This window comes from Palaemon carinicauda, chromosome 4 (genome assembly GCF_036898095.1).
Source record: "Palaemon carinicauda isolate YSFRI2023 chromosome 4, ASM3689809v2, whole genome shotgun sequence".
Taxonomy (NCBI): Eukaryota; Metazoa; Arthropoda; class Malacostraca; order Decapoda; family Palaemonidae; genus Palaemon; species Palaemon carinicauda.
Window position 1 is genome coordinate 175,316,747 of NC_090728.1, and position 20,825 is coordinate 175,337,571.

The window sequence follows — 20,825 nt, forward strand, 5'->3', positions numbered from 1 at the left end:
CTTTATTTGCTCAAATGTTTTTATAATAGCACTATGGAATATTCCTAAAAACTTTTTAATGAAATTTGGTTTCAGAGTCGCCCAATGGATTACCCAGCACAGTTATTGAAACCTGAATTACCAGTGTCTTTTCATAAATTTTGGATGGTGAATCCTCTTGAGGTGTATTCAGCATGGCTTGATGACAGTCCCGGTTCACACAATCATGAAGAGCTCTAATGAAGCTAGTTAAAAATCATTAATAAAAGTTGAAATATTATGGTTGATAAATAGAGAAAATACCATATAAAAAAAATCAGTCAAACAAGTGAACATAGTCATTAAGGAAATGAAGACTATTTGAAATCAAGTTGACTAAAATAGCTGACATTACTGTAGTGATAGCACTCATGGCTACCAGTAATACCAAGTGTCTGCTCTGTTGTAGGATGTGTAGGGAATGGTGTTATAAAGAACATGGCAAATTTTAACAATGAAATTCAGGCTACATTTTTGCAGAAAGATTTACAATAGAACCTTGATGTATGATTAATTTATTCTGGGACCAAACTCACAAACTACACTTAACCCTCGGCTGTAGCACATTCCGCCATATCATTTTTCTACTATCGCACATACTTAAAAAGCTGGCCAAATACCTTTATCGTACCCTGGTTGATTGAGTGAGTATTCAATATTACTGTATTGAGACTTTTTAAAGGAACATTTCTTTTGCTAATATATGAGAGAGAGAGAGAGAGAGAGAGAGAGAGAGAGAGAGAGAGAGAGAGAGAGAGAGAGAGAGCTTGAGCAAGCGAGTGTGTGTGAGCGATCAAGAGAGTGTGAGCGAGCGAAAAGTGTGTGAGCGAGCAAGGAGAGATTAAGCAAGCGAGAGAGAATCCCTTAGTGTAATCAAATGCCGTGTTTTTGTTCAACTTTGTTGTACCACCTGAAGCAAAGAATTGCTCACCACAACTAACGATATCGTCATGTTAGTTGCATTCCTAAACTCAGGATTGCCAAAATGTAAACTAAGAATTTATTTTTTACACACACACACACACTACACAAAAATAAATATTTGTAAAGAAAATCTATACTCTTCAAAATATATAACTGGGAAAAAATTGCCAACTCGTTACCGAAGTTAGGAGCTGGCTATTGATTGCCGATAAACAAACCTAGCCTATGTGTGAAAACCTTGAAAACCCACAAGGAAAACAATAAATAAAGCTTTTATATATCCTGTACTAAATGAAAATAATCCTTTAATATACCCTGTAATTTGTATAGTAAAGCTACTGATTTAAATATTTGACTGAAAAAATATTGTTGACTCGTTACCGAAAAAGAGGCTATTCATTGCCAGTCTCGGAAGCCCTTTAAACCTATCCAAGCCCCTCATTATCCCCAAAAATGTAAATAAGTTGGCCTATTGTGTTTTATTTTTATTTATCAAGTTATTTCATGGTTTGTAATTCAAGTAATTTTATTAAAGAAAAGAGGTAAAAATGGGGTAAATTAAGAGTAAAATTTAATGTCGGGGTGTCAATAAGAATTACTGTATTACCATAAGTTCTTCAGTTTGGCTAATACGTTCTCGACTATACATACACACATCTACCAAGGCACTTCCCACAATTTTGTGGGGTAGCCGACATCAACAAATGAAACAAAAACAAAAAAAGGGGACCTCTACTCTCTACGTTCTTCCCAGCCTAACAAGGGACTCAACCGAGTTCAGTTGGTATTGCTAGGGTGCCACAGCCCACCCTCCCCCGTTATCCACCACAAATGAAGCTTCATAATGCTGAATCCTCTACTGCTGCTACCTCCGCGGTCATCTAAGGCACCGGAGGAAGCAGCAGGGCCTACCGGAACTGCGTCACAATCGCTCGCCATTCATTCCTATTTCTAGCACGCTCTCTTGCCTCTCTCACATCTATCCTATCACCCAGAGCTTCCTTCACTCCATCCATCCACCCAAACCTTGGCCTTCCCCTTGTACTTCTCCCATCAACTCTTGCATTCATCACCTTCTTTAGCAGACAGCCATTTTCCATTCTCTCAACATGGCCAAACCACCTCAACACATTCATATCCACTCTAGGTGCTAACTCATTTCTTACACTCGTTCTCACTCTCACCACTTCGTTCCTAACCCTATCTACTCGAGATACACCAGCCATACTCCTTAGACACTTCATCTCAAACACATTCAATTTCTGTCTCTCCATCACTTTCATTCCCCACAACTCCGATCCATACATCACAGTTGGTACAATCACTTTCTCATATAGAACTCTCTTTACATTCATGCCCAACCCTCTATTTTTTACTACTCCCTTAACTGCCCCCAACTATAGCGGTACCAATTAGGAGCGATAGCAGAGGGTTAAGTGTACTGTAAAATAATTTTATTCATATATGAGGTAAAGGAAATACACTCGATAAGTTCCACACATCTAGAAATACACATAACAGACGGTCCTCAACTTAGAAACATTTAGAGATACAAACAAATTTAACTAAAATCATGAATCTCAGATATTTTATAAAAAGTTAGTATATTGGAATACGATAAAGAGATACTGTAATAAACAATATTACTGTATATCCTTTAATACAGTAAGTAAAACAACATTTGCAATAACCTAATGTTTATTTCATGAACAGTACTATTTGTTGATTTTGGTAGTTGGAAATTGTAGGCATGGGAGTCAGGTTAGGCTTACCATAGACCAAAATTTTACATAATTCAACTTATAAACATCATCTTGGAACCTATTAAGTTTAAATTGAGGACCTGTATACACTAAGGTTAAGTTTTTGTAAAAAATGAATTTAGAGAAAAAATAAAAACTCCCTAACATCAGAAATTAATACAAATTAATAATTCACATTAAAAATAGAATTATTGACAAAGTAACTTGAACTTACCTTTGAGGTGGAGTTGAGGCTGGTGTTAGGGAGATGAGAGAGGTTGCTTCTTGGAGGGAAATTTGTCCTCCATGAGAACTTGCAGTAAAATAATGGGAGTTCTCTCTAAAATGGCATTCACTATCACTAACCGAATCTCTTAATTTAAACTTTTTGACACTTGGTCATCTTTCTTTATACACATATTCAGCTTTTACAGAGAACCTATTTGTAAACCACTGCTTGTGTATTTTCTTTAAAATCATATTTAAATGCAACAGTGCATTGTTGGTAAATAGATTCGCTGCTCTCCCTGCCAAAGCTTTTTCCGGGTGATATGTTTCTATAAAATTTCTCAGGGTTTCTCACATTTTCAGCATCCCCCTTACTCCACTCAAAGCAAGAGGTTTGTCACTCACTCTGTTCCTCCTCCTCAGATGAAATCTCCTACCCAACTTTTGTTGTCTGAAGGGAAGGTTAGAATCTGGCTTCATCAGACTTCTGGTCTTCTCTGTTTCTTATCTCGTTAGGACTTGGATCTCATCTACTTCAGAATAGTTGCTCTCTTATCTTATGTCCTCTCCTATCTCTCTTGGACAATCTCTTCTTGAAGTATATATACCTATGTATGGGCGGAGTTACAGTGAGCAGTGGTCATTTCCATAGAAGGCGTTCTTTTTAACAATTCTGCGTCTCTATTGGCTTCCTCAATAACGCCCATTTCGATCACCCCATGGAAGCTTCTAGAAGAAATTTCTGATGCAATCTGGACCACGTGTTAAGTCGTAACAGGGCAGCACGTGTCCTTCCATGATGACATATTTCATAACCACTGATATCCCTCAATCTCGGTTTCTCAAAATATGCTGACTCTACCAATCAAGACGATGACATCTTGGTCAAAACAAGACAGTCCCCTTATCGCAGCAGGCGCTCTCGTCGAGGCTCGGTTTACTTCCAAAATGCTGACGACAGTGAAGTGAAGACAGGTTTGACCAAACAATACGGTAGTCGGATCTCATCTCGCCTCGCTGCTCACGCTTTGGGAATAGATATTTTTGTCTTTTATAACATTCTTTTAAAATTATTGTATCTACCCATGACACCAACCTCTTGTTGCTGCTTTCCTTATGCAAGTCTACCAGGTCCTTGATCATCACCTGCTTGCTATGCTTGTTTATAAGATTATTGATGGCCTTGTCTACCTCCAACCCCATTGTCTTGCCGAAGGACACAATTTCATTGTTAACTGCCATCTGGATCTGTTTAAATCCCTCAAGACTACACTGAGGAACTCATTTAAGCCACTTTCCTTCACAAAGAATTGAAGGTTCTGTAGGTGACCCCTTCCCAGGCTTTGTCAGTCATTTTGAGGCAGCTGACATGTACATATGTTCTTGTAAAAACTCTTGGAGGGTGAAGTTGGTACCTTCGGTGACCTCAAAGCATTGCTTTTGTGCACATCTTGAAGTTTGAGATCGCTTGCTCATCCACGGTTTGGAGTATTGGAGTGATGTTGGGTGGCAGGAACTTGATCCTAATAAGTTTAAACTCTTCCATTAGGTCATCTTTAATGGCTGGAGGATGGGTAGGAGCATTGACCATAAGTAACAAGACTTGGAGTCAAGAGGTTTTTCTTCACCAGGTACTTTTTAATTCAGGACAAAAAAAAAAAAAAAAAAAAAAAAAAAAAAAAAAAAAAAAAAAAAAAAAAAAAAAAAAAAGGCCATTCCGCAAACCAAAGGTGGGCCACAGCCATGGCCCTGTGCATCAGCCCAGGAAGATCAAAACAAGGCCATGCATAGCCACTCTGGTGCTGCACTCCCCCCCCTCCCCTTAAGAGAGGTGGTGTCCAAAGGAACCCTTTCCCATGACTACAGCTGATAAGCCCTCCTCAACTTCTTCATTTTAGAAGTGACATGGTTGGATGATGAGGAAAAGGGGTCAAAAGAGGTGTTTCTTCCTCTTTCCAACCCTCCCCCCAGGCTCTGCAAGCAGAGGAGTGAAGAACTACAGCAGTTGCTCCAACATGAACTACAACGTTGGGGAACACGATTACAGGGAGGGAAGTCACACTTACAGGAGAGCAGAAACCCAAGACCCTGCAAGGCACAAGGTTTGGGGTGAAGCACAGGGGAAGGGGGTAATGGGTGACCAGGTTATGGATAAGCACAATGAACCCCCTCCCCCGGCACCAGGGGCATAGAAATGAGGAGCCACTGTGACAATCACTGGAACACTGACATTGGGAATTCATAGACACGCTTTTCACGACTGGCAACTAAGGAGACACTAGCATTGGGAAACCTACCTGAAAGACCTCAAAACCTCCTTGGGTCACACTTATTGGCAGCAGTAACACAAACTGAGAAGAGCCTCCAACATCTGATGGGGTGCAGCTAACACAGGAGGAACCTCACACGCTTTCAAAACTCAAAAACCAGCTGACGTAAGTTCAAGGGTTCCTTGCTCCTGCAGCACACTTCCCAGGGAATGAGCTAGGGGAGTAAGCACAGGAGCTGCAAGAGCAGATGTACCCGATGAGTATAAGGAAGAAGCGTAGCTCTGTTCCTCTCCTTAAAAAATATGTCGGGCACTGCAAGGAAGACATAAGCTACACTCGGCACACAGGGATGATTGAAAATGTGTGCCTGTAGCTAGAGCACAGAGAAAGTATAGATCTACAGCCGGTTTAGCAAATCAAAACCATGTAAAATCTATCCTTCCACAATCGAGTGTCTTGCTTCGCATTACAGCATAACATTCAACAGCCAGTATTAATTTTTTGAAAGAGCAAGAAAAGTTTGCTCAAGGGCACTTCAGTATTTCCATAACTGATGTGGCTGGAAACATAAGAGAGAGACTTTGACAGTTAAGGAGGTGGGGTTGTGCCCACCTGTCACTTAACTGCTCTTTAAATGATTCTATGGCTATCCAGCTTTCGCACCGATTCATATGGTCTACCTAAAGGACGATTGTTTGTATCCGCATAAGAACAAACCTCAATATAGAAATGTAGTGCTGCCTAAAAACCTTTAATATCATCCCATGTGTGCTACATAGTGCACTCAGAAGAAGATGATAACTGCTGTCCTAGCAATCTTCTGCTAACAACACTTTTTAAAATTTTAAGTTATCATTGCCATCTTATGGTAGTTTTATTTTTTGTCATCATTTTGGGCATTGCATCTGGTCTATGTTGAGCCAAATTACCTGTACAGTTCTGTACATCGTTTGTTTTTGGAACCCAATAATAACAGAGCATGGTATAACTAGATAACATAAACTCTCAGTACCACAAGAAAGCATACCCAAAACAATTTCTAACACTTGTGTACCAAATACTCAGCACTATCAACTCCCAGGTGTATTACTGACAAAAACCAAAGAAAAATGCACACAACAATAACCATGTCATGTAAACAGCAAACAGGAACTATGTCCATGAAATTGCATGTACATTACAGTAGACTGTTGCTAATTGAAATCATCTTTGATTGCTCAGTTTCATGAATATTTCCTACTATATTTTATTAATATTCGCATCATATACTGTAGACTAAAAATATTTTATTACATAATGAGTGAATGCTTCTAGGAATTTTATTATGAAAATCCTTGAACATTTTAGAGGGAGATAAGAAAGCACTTTGAATGCACATTGTATTACAAAAAAATATGCAACTTCACAGAAAACATTAGAACCTTTCTGATTCTTGATAGCTATCTGCACTTTTACTTAATTCTACTTAAGGACAGTCCACTTTTAAAAGTAGGACACTAAATCTGATAATTTATTTGCATCCTTTATTTTGTAATAATGTTTTAGTGTTATAGTGTTGTTGTTAAGCTGGCTAAATGTTGATATAGGCAGTCCTCGAAATATCTACGTTGAAATATAGCCTAGGATAGGTTCTGATTTAATTATACTAGCCTGATATTCACCAAAGGTGTGGTAATTTACAGAATTACAATATTACAGGCATAGATGAAAATTATTAAATTAGAACCTTTATTATGCTACATAAGGATTAATGTTGTAGAATCGTGATAATGTATGAAAATACAAGTTTGCTATTAACCCATTCCCAGAATCTATCAAATCTTCAAAAGTATTGCTATAATTATTCTTCAGTTCTCTTGTTTTTTAATAAATAAGGGCAAAGAAAAAGAAAATATTTTGTGCAGCAGCCATCATCTGCAGGAAAGATATGGCTGCATGTTGACATTACTAGTAATGCAATCAATTGGGAATGAAAATTTGTCATCAATTATTTACCTGTTATATATTATTTCAAAAGGATTTTTACCAAAATATATGAAAGCTTAATACAAGAATTATATATTCATGTAACAAGTGGATTTTTAATAAAGTTGTAATACCAAAAGTGCTATAATACAGTAATATTTTACTGTAAGAATAATTATGAATATATTGTAGTCTTATTCATTAGAAGTTAATTTATAATTGCAATATAAAAAATTATCCTTGAACACATTGTTGGCATATATTATTGATTTTTAAGGGAAATAGTTTAAATTTCACATGTTTTTATTCATACATCTATTCAGAGCACAGCACATGTTTAAATGAAGCAAATATATTTCATAGAAAAGGCATGTCATCTTCACATATTGGAGTCATCCATTTAAAGCTTTTGGCAATTCATATCGGAGTCATCCATGTAAAGCTAAAAAAAATGAATTGACACTACAGTATACTATTAACCCCTCTCCACACTATCAAGCATGCTCGACCAGCAAATAGCTGTACCAGACCACAATAGGTATTGAGAATGAGGGTTGATGATGTCAGAAGCAAGAAAACCACAGGCAAGGATCTAGCAACACTGTTTGTTGCCAGATCCCTGCTTGTGGTTTTCCTGCTTCTGACGTCATCAACCCTTATTCTCACTACCTATTGTGGTTTGGTATCACTGTTTGTCCTTCTAGCATGCTCAATAGTGTGGACAGGGCTTTAGGAATCGATGCATACATATAAGATTTATGCAAGTTGAGGAATGTGTTTATATTATTGTTATCTGTGAGCTCCATAATATATTTGATACTAATGAGTATTTAGTATCTACCTTTTATAATTAATTGACATCACCAGCTGTGAAACTCAAATCTGCCTATTTTTTAATTAAGTCAACTGCACTTTTCAATTGTAAGAGGCAATATAATCCATGCTGTAATAAATCTATATTTCCATCTTTAATCTGACTTTTATTGCTACCAGGTTACAATACAGTTTTATTTTTCACTACAGTACTGTAGTTAGTTTCCAGATCCCCTCAAAAGGTATTCCATCAGTGGCATAGGAATAGAACATGAAAGTGATATATTAAAGCATTGAAAACATGTGTCTTTGAGATTTGTGGCCAGGAAGTAGTCATTCCTGAGGGATTAATGCACCAACTGCGTTACTGCACCCCTATCCTGCAAGGCGCGATAGAAAATTATTAGCCGGAATCCCTCTGTTGCCTTTGAAACTATTAAAATAAAACAGTATAACTTTTTGTATTTTTCCACTAGTTAAGTTTTCAAGTACCTTCAAAAGGTATATTGTTAATGGCTTGGGGATCACAGGGGGGCACAATCAGTGAAGGTTACAATGGGGTTACTTCCACTAAAGTACATCCTTAATCACTGGCATCACCAAGGGGCACACCAGAGGTCAGGTAGCCCTGGCTACCAGCTCCCTTAACAATGTCTTAGAGAGCCTACCTGAAAGACCTAAGGAGGCCTAATCTTCTTAGGTCAAATTTGTCCTTGGCAGTCTGCACAGAAACATGGGAAGAGTTTCCCACCTCCAATGGGGTGTGGTGATCACTGAGGGAACCCCACATACCACCATAATCTGAAGAACCTTCCGATGCAGATCCGAGGTCTCCTCACTCCAGCCGCATTCTTCATGGGTGTTGCCAAAACAGACACCAGAGATGGGTTGCTTCTCTACCTTCAAAGCATAGGCCTGCCACTGCACAGGAGGCCATGACCTACATTCAGCACACGCAGAGGATTCCGATCAATCATTCCCCCCTATGAGATGCATAAAAGAGCATGGATCTACTGCCAGTTTCATTATACACTGGTAGCAGCATCCCCCCCCTTCCCTAGCAAGTACAAATCTCTTTAACATATCCATAATCACAAACGGCAATAGCCAACATTGACTTTTTTTAAAGAAAAAGAAAATGATCAAAGCCTTTAGTTAGGATGCAACAGTATGTCTGTACTTGGGGGTGGAGACATAAGGAAGAGCTTTCAACAGGCCGAGGGGGAGGAGCTACTCGCCACTGCTCACCACCTATCGATAACTATCTCATCAACAAATTCAATGCCCATTGCAGTTTTGCTGTAGACATTTTCTTATTTTAAAGGATGAAAATGTTTATTTACACATAGGAACAACAGTATAAATAAGTACACTATGATATAAAAACTAATATTTCAAACTTTGTTTACCTGGGGTACACAAATCACTTCGTACTTTCTTTGTAAGTAGCAATGATTTTTTCCTTATAAAAAAAATTCATGATATAACTGATACTTTCATAATGATGTAATCACACTTACTTTTTATATACACTGTGAATATTTTGAAAATAATAATTGACCTTGGAAACAGAAGTTCAAACTTCGTACGTTTGGCAGGGCAGCATCTTTAGGAAAGGACTACGTTACTTCGATGAAAGGGTTTACACAAGTCACAGCAAAATGGAGGAAATTATATGCAAACCTGTGAAAAAGAAATATGGTTAGACTAAATAAATGGCATTTATTACTAGAATAACTTTAACATATGCTGTTAAAATTTTTGGGAAACTTCTGAAAATATTCATACAAGGTGGAGAGAGAAATTTGGATGTTTGCATGACTGGAAGGATTTATGAATTTGGGCTTTTGTTGTGCTATCTAGTTCAGCTAATTGTAATCTATAAATATTTTTTACTATAGCTCTAATTGAGTTAGCCAGTAGCAATATTTTCTTTTCAAGTAAGACTACTATGTTTAGATAATTTCTTGGTGATTTACGTCATGTCTTAGCCTATTGGTGTTTTATCTTGATACTGAGCAATAAAATGTAGTGTCTCCTTTAAATACATAAGACTGTACATGAACAGAAATGTTTTTTGAACCTAGTTGTGCATGAACTCAAAAGTTTATGTACTGAATTTTTTTTTATATTTGCAATTGGCGAGTTATATGTTGTTAGGTTGGAGGTCAAGGCTATTTTTTGGTTCATTTAAAGAAATTAAAGCAATATGTAATATTAACAATCCAGCAGTCTAGAGGCTTCAACGATGCCAATGCCAAAAAATTACTGTAATTATTTAACTTTAATGGGTTCCCATAACTACTCTCAGATTAAAGGAGATGCCAGACTATTGACTACGTACCTTAATTTTTCACTGTTCTAGGTATACGATGGTTATATGTCTACATCATGGAGTATCACACATCACTTCTTGATCTATACCGAGACAATACAGTACACAATAGTGTGATTTTATCTGTATATGTGAGGTTTTCATATAAAAAATGGTATTCAAAACTATTACCATGTTTCAAATAATCTTACTTACAATCCACATCAGTTTACCAGAATCTGACCACAATTGTACTAGGATAAGAAAATATCATATCAAAAACTAGTATTAATTATCGTCCTTAATGAGTTTAAATAATGGATATTTATATTCAAGAAAAATCTAGTAAATTATAAGGTAATATATAAATAGAGGACCTAATAAGTAAAATTACGACCAGATCTTTTCTCAGACCGCCTCCATAACGTTCAAAATGCTTCCAGAAGACTAAAATTAGTGCCACATCTTTGATCAGACCACGATCTGGCAGAAATTTTAGTCATCTGGAAGCTTTTCAAAAGTTATATATTTGTGCTGTAACTGATTTTCCCATTGAGATGTTCTGAAGATCTAATGCACAAATATACATACAGTATTACAAATTATTTTCATACATAACACAGTAACATGAGCTCACATTCTTACAAGTTTCATAGTATTAATACACTTTAGATATCAGATTTTATACAAATCTCATGAGCAGTACATTTATTCCAAATTTATTGCACCATGATAAGAAAAGTAACAATTACCTGCCAGTCAGATTTTAGATAATATATATAATATATAAATATAACATTTCGTATATTTTTAGTAGTTGATTTCTTGCCCATTTTTTCATAATAAATAAGCCAGCTTCCAAGGGAAGATGCTGTTTACAATGATGATATAATCTAGGGGAAAATTTGGTGAACAAAATTCCACTTAGAAAAGTAACTGTCATGATTACTCTGCTTGCAATGACCTGACTTTGAAATAAACCACCCACCAGGAGTTGGCAACTCTTCACAGAAATCAATCATTCTTAAAATTTTTATTTGTGATCATGATTTTGAATTTTATCATGTTGGCATCAAGTAAATAACTTTAGCTAAAAAAATCCATTGCTCAATACTCGCATAAAATCACAGGAAACTAGTTTCACAAACAAAAAACAGTCTAGAGTCCTTGAATTCACAGATTATATTTGAAGGTAGAATTTGAGCCCTGTGGTCTGGTCCTGGGGCCAGGAAAGCTTTTCTGTACTGAGGTGCAACCGAGATAAAGTATCACAGTTGCAGTATGAAGTTAAGAGATCGAATAGAAAAGTGGTACATGACTAGATTATGCCTGCTATCAAAACAACAACTAAGAGAAAAGGTATAAAGTAGGATAAAATAGTTCTTACAAGGAAAGTTAGCTAATCCATATTCCTTATTTCTTACGTTATGTAAGACTCAAATTACCATATTTCCTGTGTCACAAGATGCTACAAGTGGTAAGACACACCCTATATTTAGCCAAGGAATTTTTGGAAAAAAGAAATAAGAGGTTTTTACAACCCATCATAGCAGCAATTCTAGTGTAATTTTTTGTCTGGCAAAGTAAATTTTCACATTTTGGGTGTATTATGAAATGTGACAGGTAAATATTAATTAGCTGTACATTTGTTACCCAAATTTTATATATTCATACAAAAAAAACAAAAAACCAGTCTTATTTGCTACCATCGTAACAATGCTTTCAAGTGCTTGTTTACATGAAACCAGTCTTGCCAAATGCTCCTAATCCAATTTCGGTAGAGAAGTAAAATTCCAGTTAATCCTCAATTCCTTATGTATAAATTTTCATACAAAATTAATAATTGATGAAATAGAGAAGTCTTTAGAAATTTCACAAGGAGGAATGTTTTTTTCCCGTTTGTTTGGCTTTAGGTCTAGTTACTTTACAGCTAACTTGGTAACAAACACTGCACTCAACTTACAGCGAGATGTTTTTACAAGGTTCTGTTCAGCAACAACTATCTGTATTATTTTGGAATCCATGCAACAAAGTCATTACCAAAATATTCCTTTATTACAAAACAACAAAATATGAGAAAACAGATAAATACTGCATAAACAACTAATGCAACCTAGCATCATATGCTTAGATGACTTTAGTAGGTATGTTTGTGTGCAGTGTTGGCAACTTGGCGAGTAATCAGTTGTTCAAAAAACATTTGTCTTGTTACCTTCATTAATTGAAGAAAGTGCATTTATTTACTACATATGAATGATAATTGTAGGCTTATTTTTTATGTCTGGTGAGTGTGAGTGTATGTATGTCATTACTTTATCTTAGTGTTAAGACACAGGGTGAATTTTGGGGGCATTTTCGGGGAAAAAACAGTGCATCTTATAACACGAGAAATACAGTAACTTAAAGCCTTCTCAACCTGGGATACAGCAGTACACTACTCCATCCAGATTGGGGAGCAGCAGTCCAGCTTCCAGGTTAAGAAAGGTGGAGGGTGTCTAAGCTTTCCAGCACATGGCTGACAAACCCTGTGCACCTATGGCACTGTGCTGGGACCATCAGGGTGTTGTCTACCCCTACCCCCAAAGGAGGTGTGATTTCATCAAGAAACCTATTTTTGCAACTGCAACTGGCCTCCCTGTATTGTTACTACTTCTTAGGAAAAGCAGCATCAGAACCGGAAGAGGACGAGGACAAGGATGAGGAGGAAATACAAACTTGCCTCTTATTCTAATCAACCTTCCTCTCAGGTTCTACAAGAAAAGAAGTTGAAGTCTGTGCAAACATTGATGATGAATACTCCCTTAAGGGGAGAAACCATACAAGTTGGTTTGACAGGAACCACCACACTGGGGAACACTGTCACGGAATGCAGACAAATCACTAGCACTCATAACACAGACAAGGGTTAAGGTCACAGGCGCATAGAGGAAAGGGAAACTAGCCCTGGGGTGATTAAGGAAAGAGATGAGAGGCACTGAAACAATTACTACAGGTGTAACGAGCACCAGGGATACACTCACAAGTTTAAAAGGCAATGAGGCTTCTTATGCCTAACTTTAGACCTCTGTACTACAACACATGGTAGAGGAGCCTTATTATGCCCTTTTGACACCAGCACAAGTCATAACCACAGGCAAGGAGCCTTCTTTTGGCATTCTGGCCCAGGCCCAGTCATAACAGTAGGTGCACAAGGCTTCTTTACATCCCTCTTGGGCTTTGGGTGCAGTGCGGGATTCACCACCAGGGTCACTGGTATCACATCCGCAATCACTGGGGTCACCACTAGGATCACAAGCACTGGGGAAGACAAGGGTAATGCAGTCTTAGTTACTAGCATCCTTGAAAAAGACACTGAGGGCCTACCTTTAAGACCTACCAAAGCCTTCCTTATATCACTCATCAACGAAGATCTGCAAAAAAGAGCTTCAAATACATATTGGATTGAGGCAATTACCTTGGACTCTGCTAACCTTGAATAAACTCCCCTATGTAGATCCAAGGTCTCTCTACTCTTGAAGAATATTCCCCAGGACCAAGTCAGGTGCATAAACCCAGAAGCTTCAGAGAATGGCAAACTCAATGAGAAGTGCAAAGTCCTTAACAGCTCGTCAGCATTTTTATGGATGTTGCAAGGAATGATACTGGAGAAGAAATGGCTTCCCACTTCTAAAATAATACTGTACATTCACCTACACGTTTGAGAGTGAGAGGATCTATCGCCAGTTTAGCCATAAATTGATGCAGTGTCCAACTTACACCCAAATTCCTGCTTAATTTCAACCATTCAAACGATTGAGTATGAAAAAAAGATTAAGCATTCTAAAATAGGACGCAACAGTACAAGGTTTTGGATATGTGAATGGGCGGAGATACTCGCCCGCACTCAGCGCCTTTCCTTAACTACCTCATTTACAATTTGAATGGCCGTTCCAGTTACATTAAAGACATTCCTTATTTTAAAGGAGGTAGGGTTTGTATGCATGTAGGAACAGCTTTCTGAGATTTTATAAAATACTTTCCAGTTGCGAGTTTCAATTTCAATTAAATTCATTTTGCAATTGTATGTATCTTACCATTAGTATGAACTGATTACATATCGAATAAAGTGTATATATTACTAGCTAACTTCATTATAGTTATATTGAGCAGAGGGATGCACTTAGAGCCAGTTGCCACCTGGAAAGATTGGTTCTCTGAACAGCAATTCATAAAATGTATGAAATGACTGTGACAGTATGAAGATTTATTTATACTACCTGGTTGGTTCAATAATGCCTCCTCTTGTAAAAATGGCTTATCAGAAATCAAACTCTAAAAATAATGACATATAAAATCAAAATTATTTGGAATAAACAAACTTTTTTATAACATTTGATAAAATCATTTTAAGTAACGGATAAGTCTGATTGAGTCATATTTGAAGCGGGTAATACATGAACTTGTTGGGCTTTACTGAAATTATAAACCTGGCCTGGACTAAATGGTTCAAGACGAGGCACAGACGACGCACTTCCTACATATTCATTCTTTCTCCCTCCATCTGTAACAATGAGAAATATATTTAAATTAGAGTCAAATGATAAATGTACAACTTTTTATATGCATTAACTATAGGATTGAAAGAAAAATAGTTATAAAAACATTAATTTTTGACCAGTAAACCTTAAATACTGGGAAAATGTTTGATGTGTTATGTTCTGTACCACAACAGACAATGAAATTGACATTTAATTATCACATGAAAAACTCATGTAAGAGGAAGCAACAAAATTATGAAATTACAGAATTTTAAAGATAAAACTGATCTTTTTCATACTCGCCTGATGTTCACTTCATATTGCTTTTACTCAAAGCTGTGTTGACTTCTACCCCAAAATAAAAATATTCTATTTCTCTCCCTACAAAAATGCATCCCTCTCTGGGGAACAACAATGCCATCTGGTGGTTGATGGCCCGACTAACTAGTCAATGATACAACATATATTAACTTCTTGCACTTCAGTTTTCGAAATGAAAAAACTGATCATTAGTCTCTTGACATTACTAATCAGTGGGGAGGCGGAGGAAGGCAAGTACAGTATATAAACATCAGGCAAGTATAAAATATAAAAATATTAAATTGGATTATCAAAATAGTTTATTTTTATGAAACTCCCATGATGTTCATATTGCTGAATCACACACATTAATGGAAGTGTGATAGTGAAGGAAATGGGAGAGTAAAAATATAGACCAATAAACTTAACCACTCAAGTAAGCAAACTTAAGCCCAAGAAACCTTGTAATCACTTGAGTTTCCTAGTTGGATTCCAAACATATATTCCCCATTCACATTCTCAAACTAAAGCCTTATACAGTACAAATAAAAACTTAAAACTTTCTCCTTGAAAAAACAAAGGTATAACTTTAACTTAAGTAAATTAATTAACAGTAAATTCTAATTTATACCATATCTCTCACAGAGAGCACAGTACTTAATGCCCAGCAAATTTCTAATAAAAATAAGCTTTTCTTAGGTAAAGCCTAGCAAAACCTGAATTGTAAACCAGAGGGTCACTGTCAATGCTACTCTCAAGATTTTCCATACAAATAGAAGTACTGTAGCTGAATTATAGCGTGTATATAACCTTCAAATCTTTCCTCTGACTTGAAACTACCTTGTGTGACCTTGTCACTGAATTCTTAAGTAGAAAAATGTCATTTTAGTTAAGATGACATTTGAATGTCTAAATTCATAAACCAGTTATATACTGTTACTCTAATATATCAACTTTACAGCTCTCCAACATATCACAGCCTTTACTTCCCAAAAAATGGATTGTGACACATACAGTATAACTTGACATCTAGTGTAAAAATAATTGGTTCAAAAATACAGTAAGGATATAAATTCAACTCCCCACCCTCAAAATCTCATGAAAAGGAACAAGTTATCAAACATGTGGAAAGAAGAGAAGCAAATCATTCCAAAGGATTATGTTCACAAGATTCTTTCCGAATCATAGGAGAAAAAGCAACATAGGGAAGAGGTTGGAAGACTCCGATTGCTGCAAATGCTATGTAGAACTATGTTCTATCTGCCTAGAGGCAACAAATAGGTGGAGGAGAAACTCCTTAAGAAGTGATGTGGGGACCTGAGAACGATACTTCATTGGCGCCAAAGGTACACTTGTCGTACCGGACTACAAGGCCATTCTGTTGTAGGCAGTCAAACACGATGCGTAGGTGACAGGTGTTCCCTTAGGCGGAAGAGAACACACAGAAGAAGAAAACATTGGGAACCAAAAACACTGTACTTGTGTGAAGCCACAAGTTCCAAGAGGTGGGTAAGGTATCAAGCGCTAGGGTTGATGCTTGTGTAATACCCAGCCATTGATGGAGAGTGCTGGGTTAGATTCCAAGAAGGGAGTGTGTGCCAAACTCCCTCAACTGCATGTTTTAGGAAGCACTAGCGAAGTAGCGCTACTCGAAGAGACCGAAGTATGTTGATCTGTGTTGTCTAGATAAGGATACTAGTATCTCCGATGAACAGAGAAGAAAGAGAGCCTCATTTAGAAGAGTACTTGTTTGAAGTGAGGATTGCAGACAGTAGAGTTCTGCGATCCCCTCCACAGAATGAAGCCAGAAAAAACACACTAGGGAGGAGGCTTCAGAGATTCTTTGGAGGCCATCTGCAAATTTACCCGCAAGCTGGAAGAGCAGTTTTTCAAAGGCAGAGAGTAACTTTACCTCGGAAGCAAGGTAGCGAGCTGAAAAGTCTGACACTGAATAGTGGTCATGCCAGAGGATGCGACAAGCTACCTGCAGAGGCAGAAGAAGATTGGAACCAAGCCGAAACTGGAAACGAGCTGGACTGGGTTGCCACGTAGGTCCTGAAGTGCTGGAAGCGGCTGCTTGACAAGAGCCGACGAGAGACGAACACGACCTGGCGAATGGTGATTACGAGCTGATGTGTGACGATCCTGATCTATGACAATCACAATTTGAGTGCGTGACAATAACAAGCTGATGGCGATCATCAACGATCGTGAGCTGTCAGATAATTATGGGGAATCGTGAACTGACGGTTTAGGTGCAGCAGGACTGGGCGAGGCGCGTCCACTAGACTAGATTAATCAACCTGGAGAGGTGAAGTTTATCGGCGAGAGTAGTCAGCTGGGCAAGAAGAGTCTGCTCAGCAAAACAAGTCAACTTGGCGGGGCGAATCTATTGACGAGAAGAGTCAATTGGGAGTGACGAGTCCTCTGGCAGTGACGAGTCCTCTAGCAGTGACGAATCCTCTGGGAATGACGAGTCCTCTGGCAGTGACGAGTCCTCTGGGAGTGACGCGTCTGCTGGGAGTGACGAGTCGTCTGGGAGTGATGAGTCGTCTGGGAGTGACAAGTCCGCTGGGAGAGAAGAGTCTGCTGGGAGAGAAGAGTCCACTGGGAGAGACGAGTCCACTGGGCGAGACGAGTCCACTGGGCGAGACGAGTCCACTGGGCGAGACGAGTCCACTGGGCAAGACAATTCTTGCAGGGAAAGATGAGTCTTGGGGGGGGGGGGAGACAAGTCTGCTGAGAAATACACGTCTGCTGGGCGACGAAGTTGGCTCCCAAAGAGGAAGGGCGGGGAATGGATGAATCCAATTCCCACCGGAGGATTTCTTGAAGGGAAGACCGAACAGGTCAAGGAAGTCTCTCCCGCCGACAGGAAAGGCAACCAACATCTGCTGCTCCTGTCAGCAATTCTCCCCGCAAACAGAAAAATTGCCGAACAGTGGATGGTGGAGGGACTCTCCCTCGGAAGGGAGAGTTCCAACCCCTGGAGGCAAACCTCCGGGCAGCACTCTCTGCTTCCTTTCAAAGAGCTCTAGCTTAAATTGAAGATTGACATCAAGAGTTACTTGAGAAATGTAGCCGAAGCGTGTTCATGCCCCCCTCGTCTTCCACCTCCTCCTCGCTACTGAGCTTCTGCAACACCTCCGAATGTTGCATCTTCTGGAGTCCTATCAATTCCTGTGTTGTGAGCTGTTCCTGATGCTCCTCGACAAGGTTGTTCCCGTCTGCCTCGTCTACCTCCAGCCCCATGGACTTTCCAAGAGACACAATTTCATCTATCACAATAGGTTCGGGGTCATCAGGGTCTGTTGTATCGAACCCTTCAAAGTCCCTCTCAGCGACGGAAGCTGGCCACAATTTCTTCCATACTGAATTAAAAGTTTGTCTTGTGACACCCTGCCAAGCATCGTCAATAATTTTCAAGCAACGGACGATACTGAAATGTTCCTTCCAAAATTCACGAAGGGTGAGATTGGTGATGTTTGTGACATTGAAGCATTTCTTGAACAAATGCTTCATGTACAGTTTTTTGAAGTTAGAAATAACTTGTTTGTCCATGGGCTGGAGGAGTGGCGTGGTGTTGGGCGGGAGATAGAGGACCTTGATGAAACTGAACTCATCAAGAATGTCCTCTTCGAGACCAGGAGTGTGACCAGGGGCATTGTCAAGGACCAGAAGACATTTCATTGGCAGGTTTTTCTCCGCCAAATATTTTATGACTGCCGGACCAAAGCACAGATTAACCCATTCTGTGAAATGCCGCGTAACCCAAGCCTTAGCATTAGCACGCCACATCACTTTCAGTTTTTCTTCCAAGATCCTTTGGCTCTTGAAAGCATGTGGGTTTTCTCGAGTGGTACACCAGCAGTGGCCTGACCTTACAGTCACCGCTGGCATTGGCACACAAGGCTAGAGTTAACCGGTCCTTCATGGGTTTATGGCCCAGTAGTCTCTTTTCCTTTGCCGTGATGAAGGTCCTCCTGGTCATCTACTTCCAAAAAAGGCCAGTTTCATCGCAGTTGACGACTTGTTGGGGGATGAAGCCATGTCGGGCGATAAACGAGGCAAAGGTTGTGACGAAGTCTACCGCGGCTTTCGAGTCAGAACTTGCTGCTTCCCCATGCCTCGCAACCAAGTGTATCCCAATCTGTTTTTTTTAAATTATCCAGCCAGCCATGACTGGCTTTGAAGGTTTCCGCTGGCATCGAAGTCTCCCCTCTCTCGGCTGGTTGCTTCCCTTTCAAGTCATCATAGATTCTGCTGGCCTTTTCACATATGATCGTCTCGGTCACGCAATCTCCCGCAAACTGTTTCTCCTTTATCCATAATAAAAGAAGCCTCTCCATCTCGTCGTGAATATCACTACGCAGCTTGGAAAGGATGGTTTCTCCTTTAGAAGGCTTGGTGCTCTTTATAGCATCCTTCTGCTTGAAGATGGTACTGTATAGATAGTCGATGTACTCCTCTCATATTGGCGCGCCAGCTCAGTCACTCTTACGCTACTCTCATTATTTCATGCTTCATCTCCAATGTCATCATAACCTTTCTTTTCACTACCCTTGTTTGCACTCGTTTGCTTCGGACCCATTGCTTATTTAATTAATTCTGCAATGATTAACGCAAAAAATACGTAAAAAAATCAAACACTACGGCCGATGCTCGGAAATAACTTTACGCGACGGAGATCCGACGGGAAAGACCGAGCGATGCTGTCCTGGAGAGCAGCCTCTCGCACACTCGGCCATCTGGCAGCCGCATAGGGAACTACCTCGTATCTCAAATTTTTTCTCGTATCTCAGGACAAAAATTTGCTCGGAACTCTCCTCATATCTCAAATTTCTTGTATGTTGGGACACTTGTATCTCAAGGTATTACTGATATATATATATACAGTGGTACCTCTACATACGAATTTAATCCGTTCCCAACCGACTTCGGATGTAGAAAATGTTCGGATGTCGAAACTAATTTTCCCATAAGAATACATTGTAGGATTAATCCGTGGTTGGGCCCAAAAACCTATGATAACTCCTTAATAAATTACTACACATAATTACCCATGAGAATAATGCACACTAAATTAGATAATAGACATGTAAAAAAGAATAATTATCAAAAAATGATAAATAAGAAACGGGTTTTTAGCGTCATTTTACCTTAGAAACTCCAGCGCAGGTGTTGTTGGTCTTGCTACGCAGAGAGGAGACGGACGGGCGGCGAGGAGGTAGAGAGGTTAACTACGATAAACGTACACTACCGTAACTTATTCTAACTTACACTAAGTGAACTTTAACATAACTTAGCTTATTTATTTTTTTTATTTTTATATTTTATATTTTTTTTACATTTTCTTTTTTTCTTTTTGATGATTAATTTTAATCACTTTCACTCTCTCCACTTAAAATTGATTGAATTTCTTTCGCTTCACTCTTCGTCGTTTTCTTTGAACCACTTCCATCCTCTTCATCACGAGTTCGCTTCGTAGTTTTTTTAAAAAAGCTATCGATAGATAGTTGCTTGGTACGGCTTTTCAGAATGTTTCGAAAGTGAGTTAGGCAAACATCATCGAACTGCGCAACTACACGACAAACCTGCAATTTATTTTGGGTGGTATTTGTCGATGAAGTCGACCACGTCTTGATATTTTCCTAACATCTCTTTTATTTGCGCCGAACCTAACACATGTTCTACCTCCTCGATCCCTTCCTCATCATCACTCATGTGCTCAGAC

General features: G+C 38.8%; 2 protein-coding genes across 4 annotated transcripts in view; one reads left to right on the forward strand and one right to left on the reverse strand.

Annotated features, from left to right (window-relative positions):
• Positions 1 to 7,533, forward strand: part of LOC137640214 (beta-1,3-glucosyltransferase) — a 288,282-nt gene extending 280,749 nt beyond the window's left edge. For both annotated transcript variants that reach the window (XM_068372763.1, XM_068372762.1), the window contains exon 13: positions 76 to 7,533. In XM_068372763.1, coding sequence (XP_068228864.1) covers positions 76 to 219 — 144 coding nt within the window. In that variant the 3' untranslated portion in view covers positions 220 to 7,533. The remainder of the gene's footprint in view (positions 1 to 75) is intronic.
• A 564-nt stretch (positions 7,534 to 8,097) lies between these two features.
• Positions 8,098 to 20,825, reverse strand: part of SIDL (SIDL trafficking protein particle complex subunit 10) — a 137,397-nt gene continuing 124,669 nt past the window's right edge. For both annotated transcript variants that reach the window (XM_068372761.1, XM_068372760.1), the window contains exon 24: positions 8,098 to 14,814. In XM_068372761.1, coding sequence (XP_068228862.1) covers positions 14,660 to 14,814 — 155 coding nt within the window. In that variant the 3' untranslated portion in view covers positions 8,098 to 14,659. The remainder of the gene's footprint in view (positions 14,815 to 20,825) is intronic.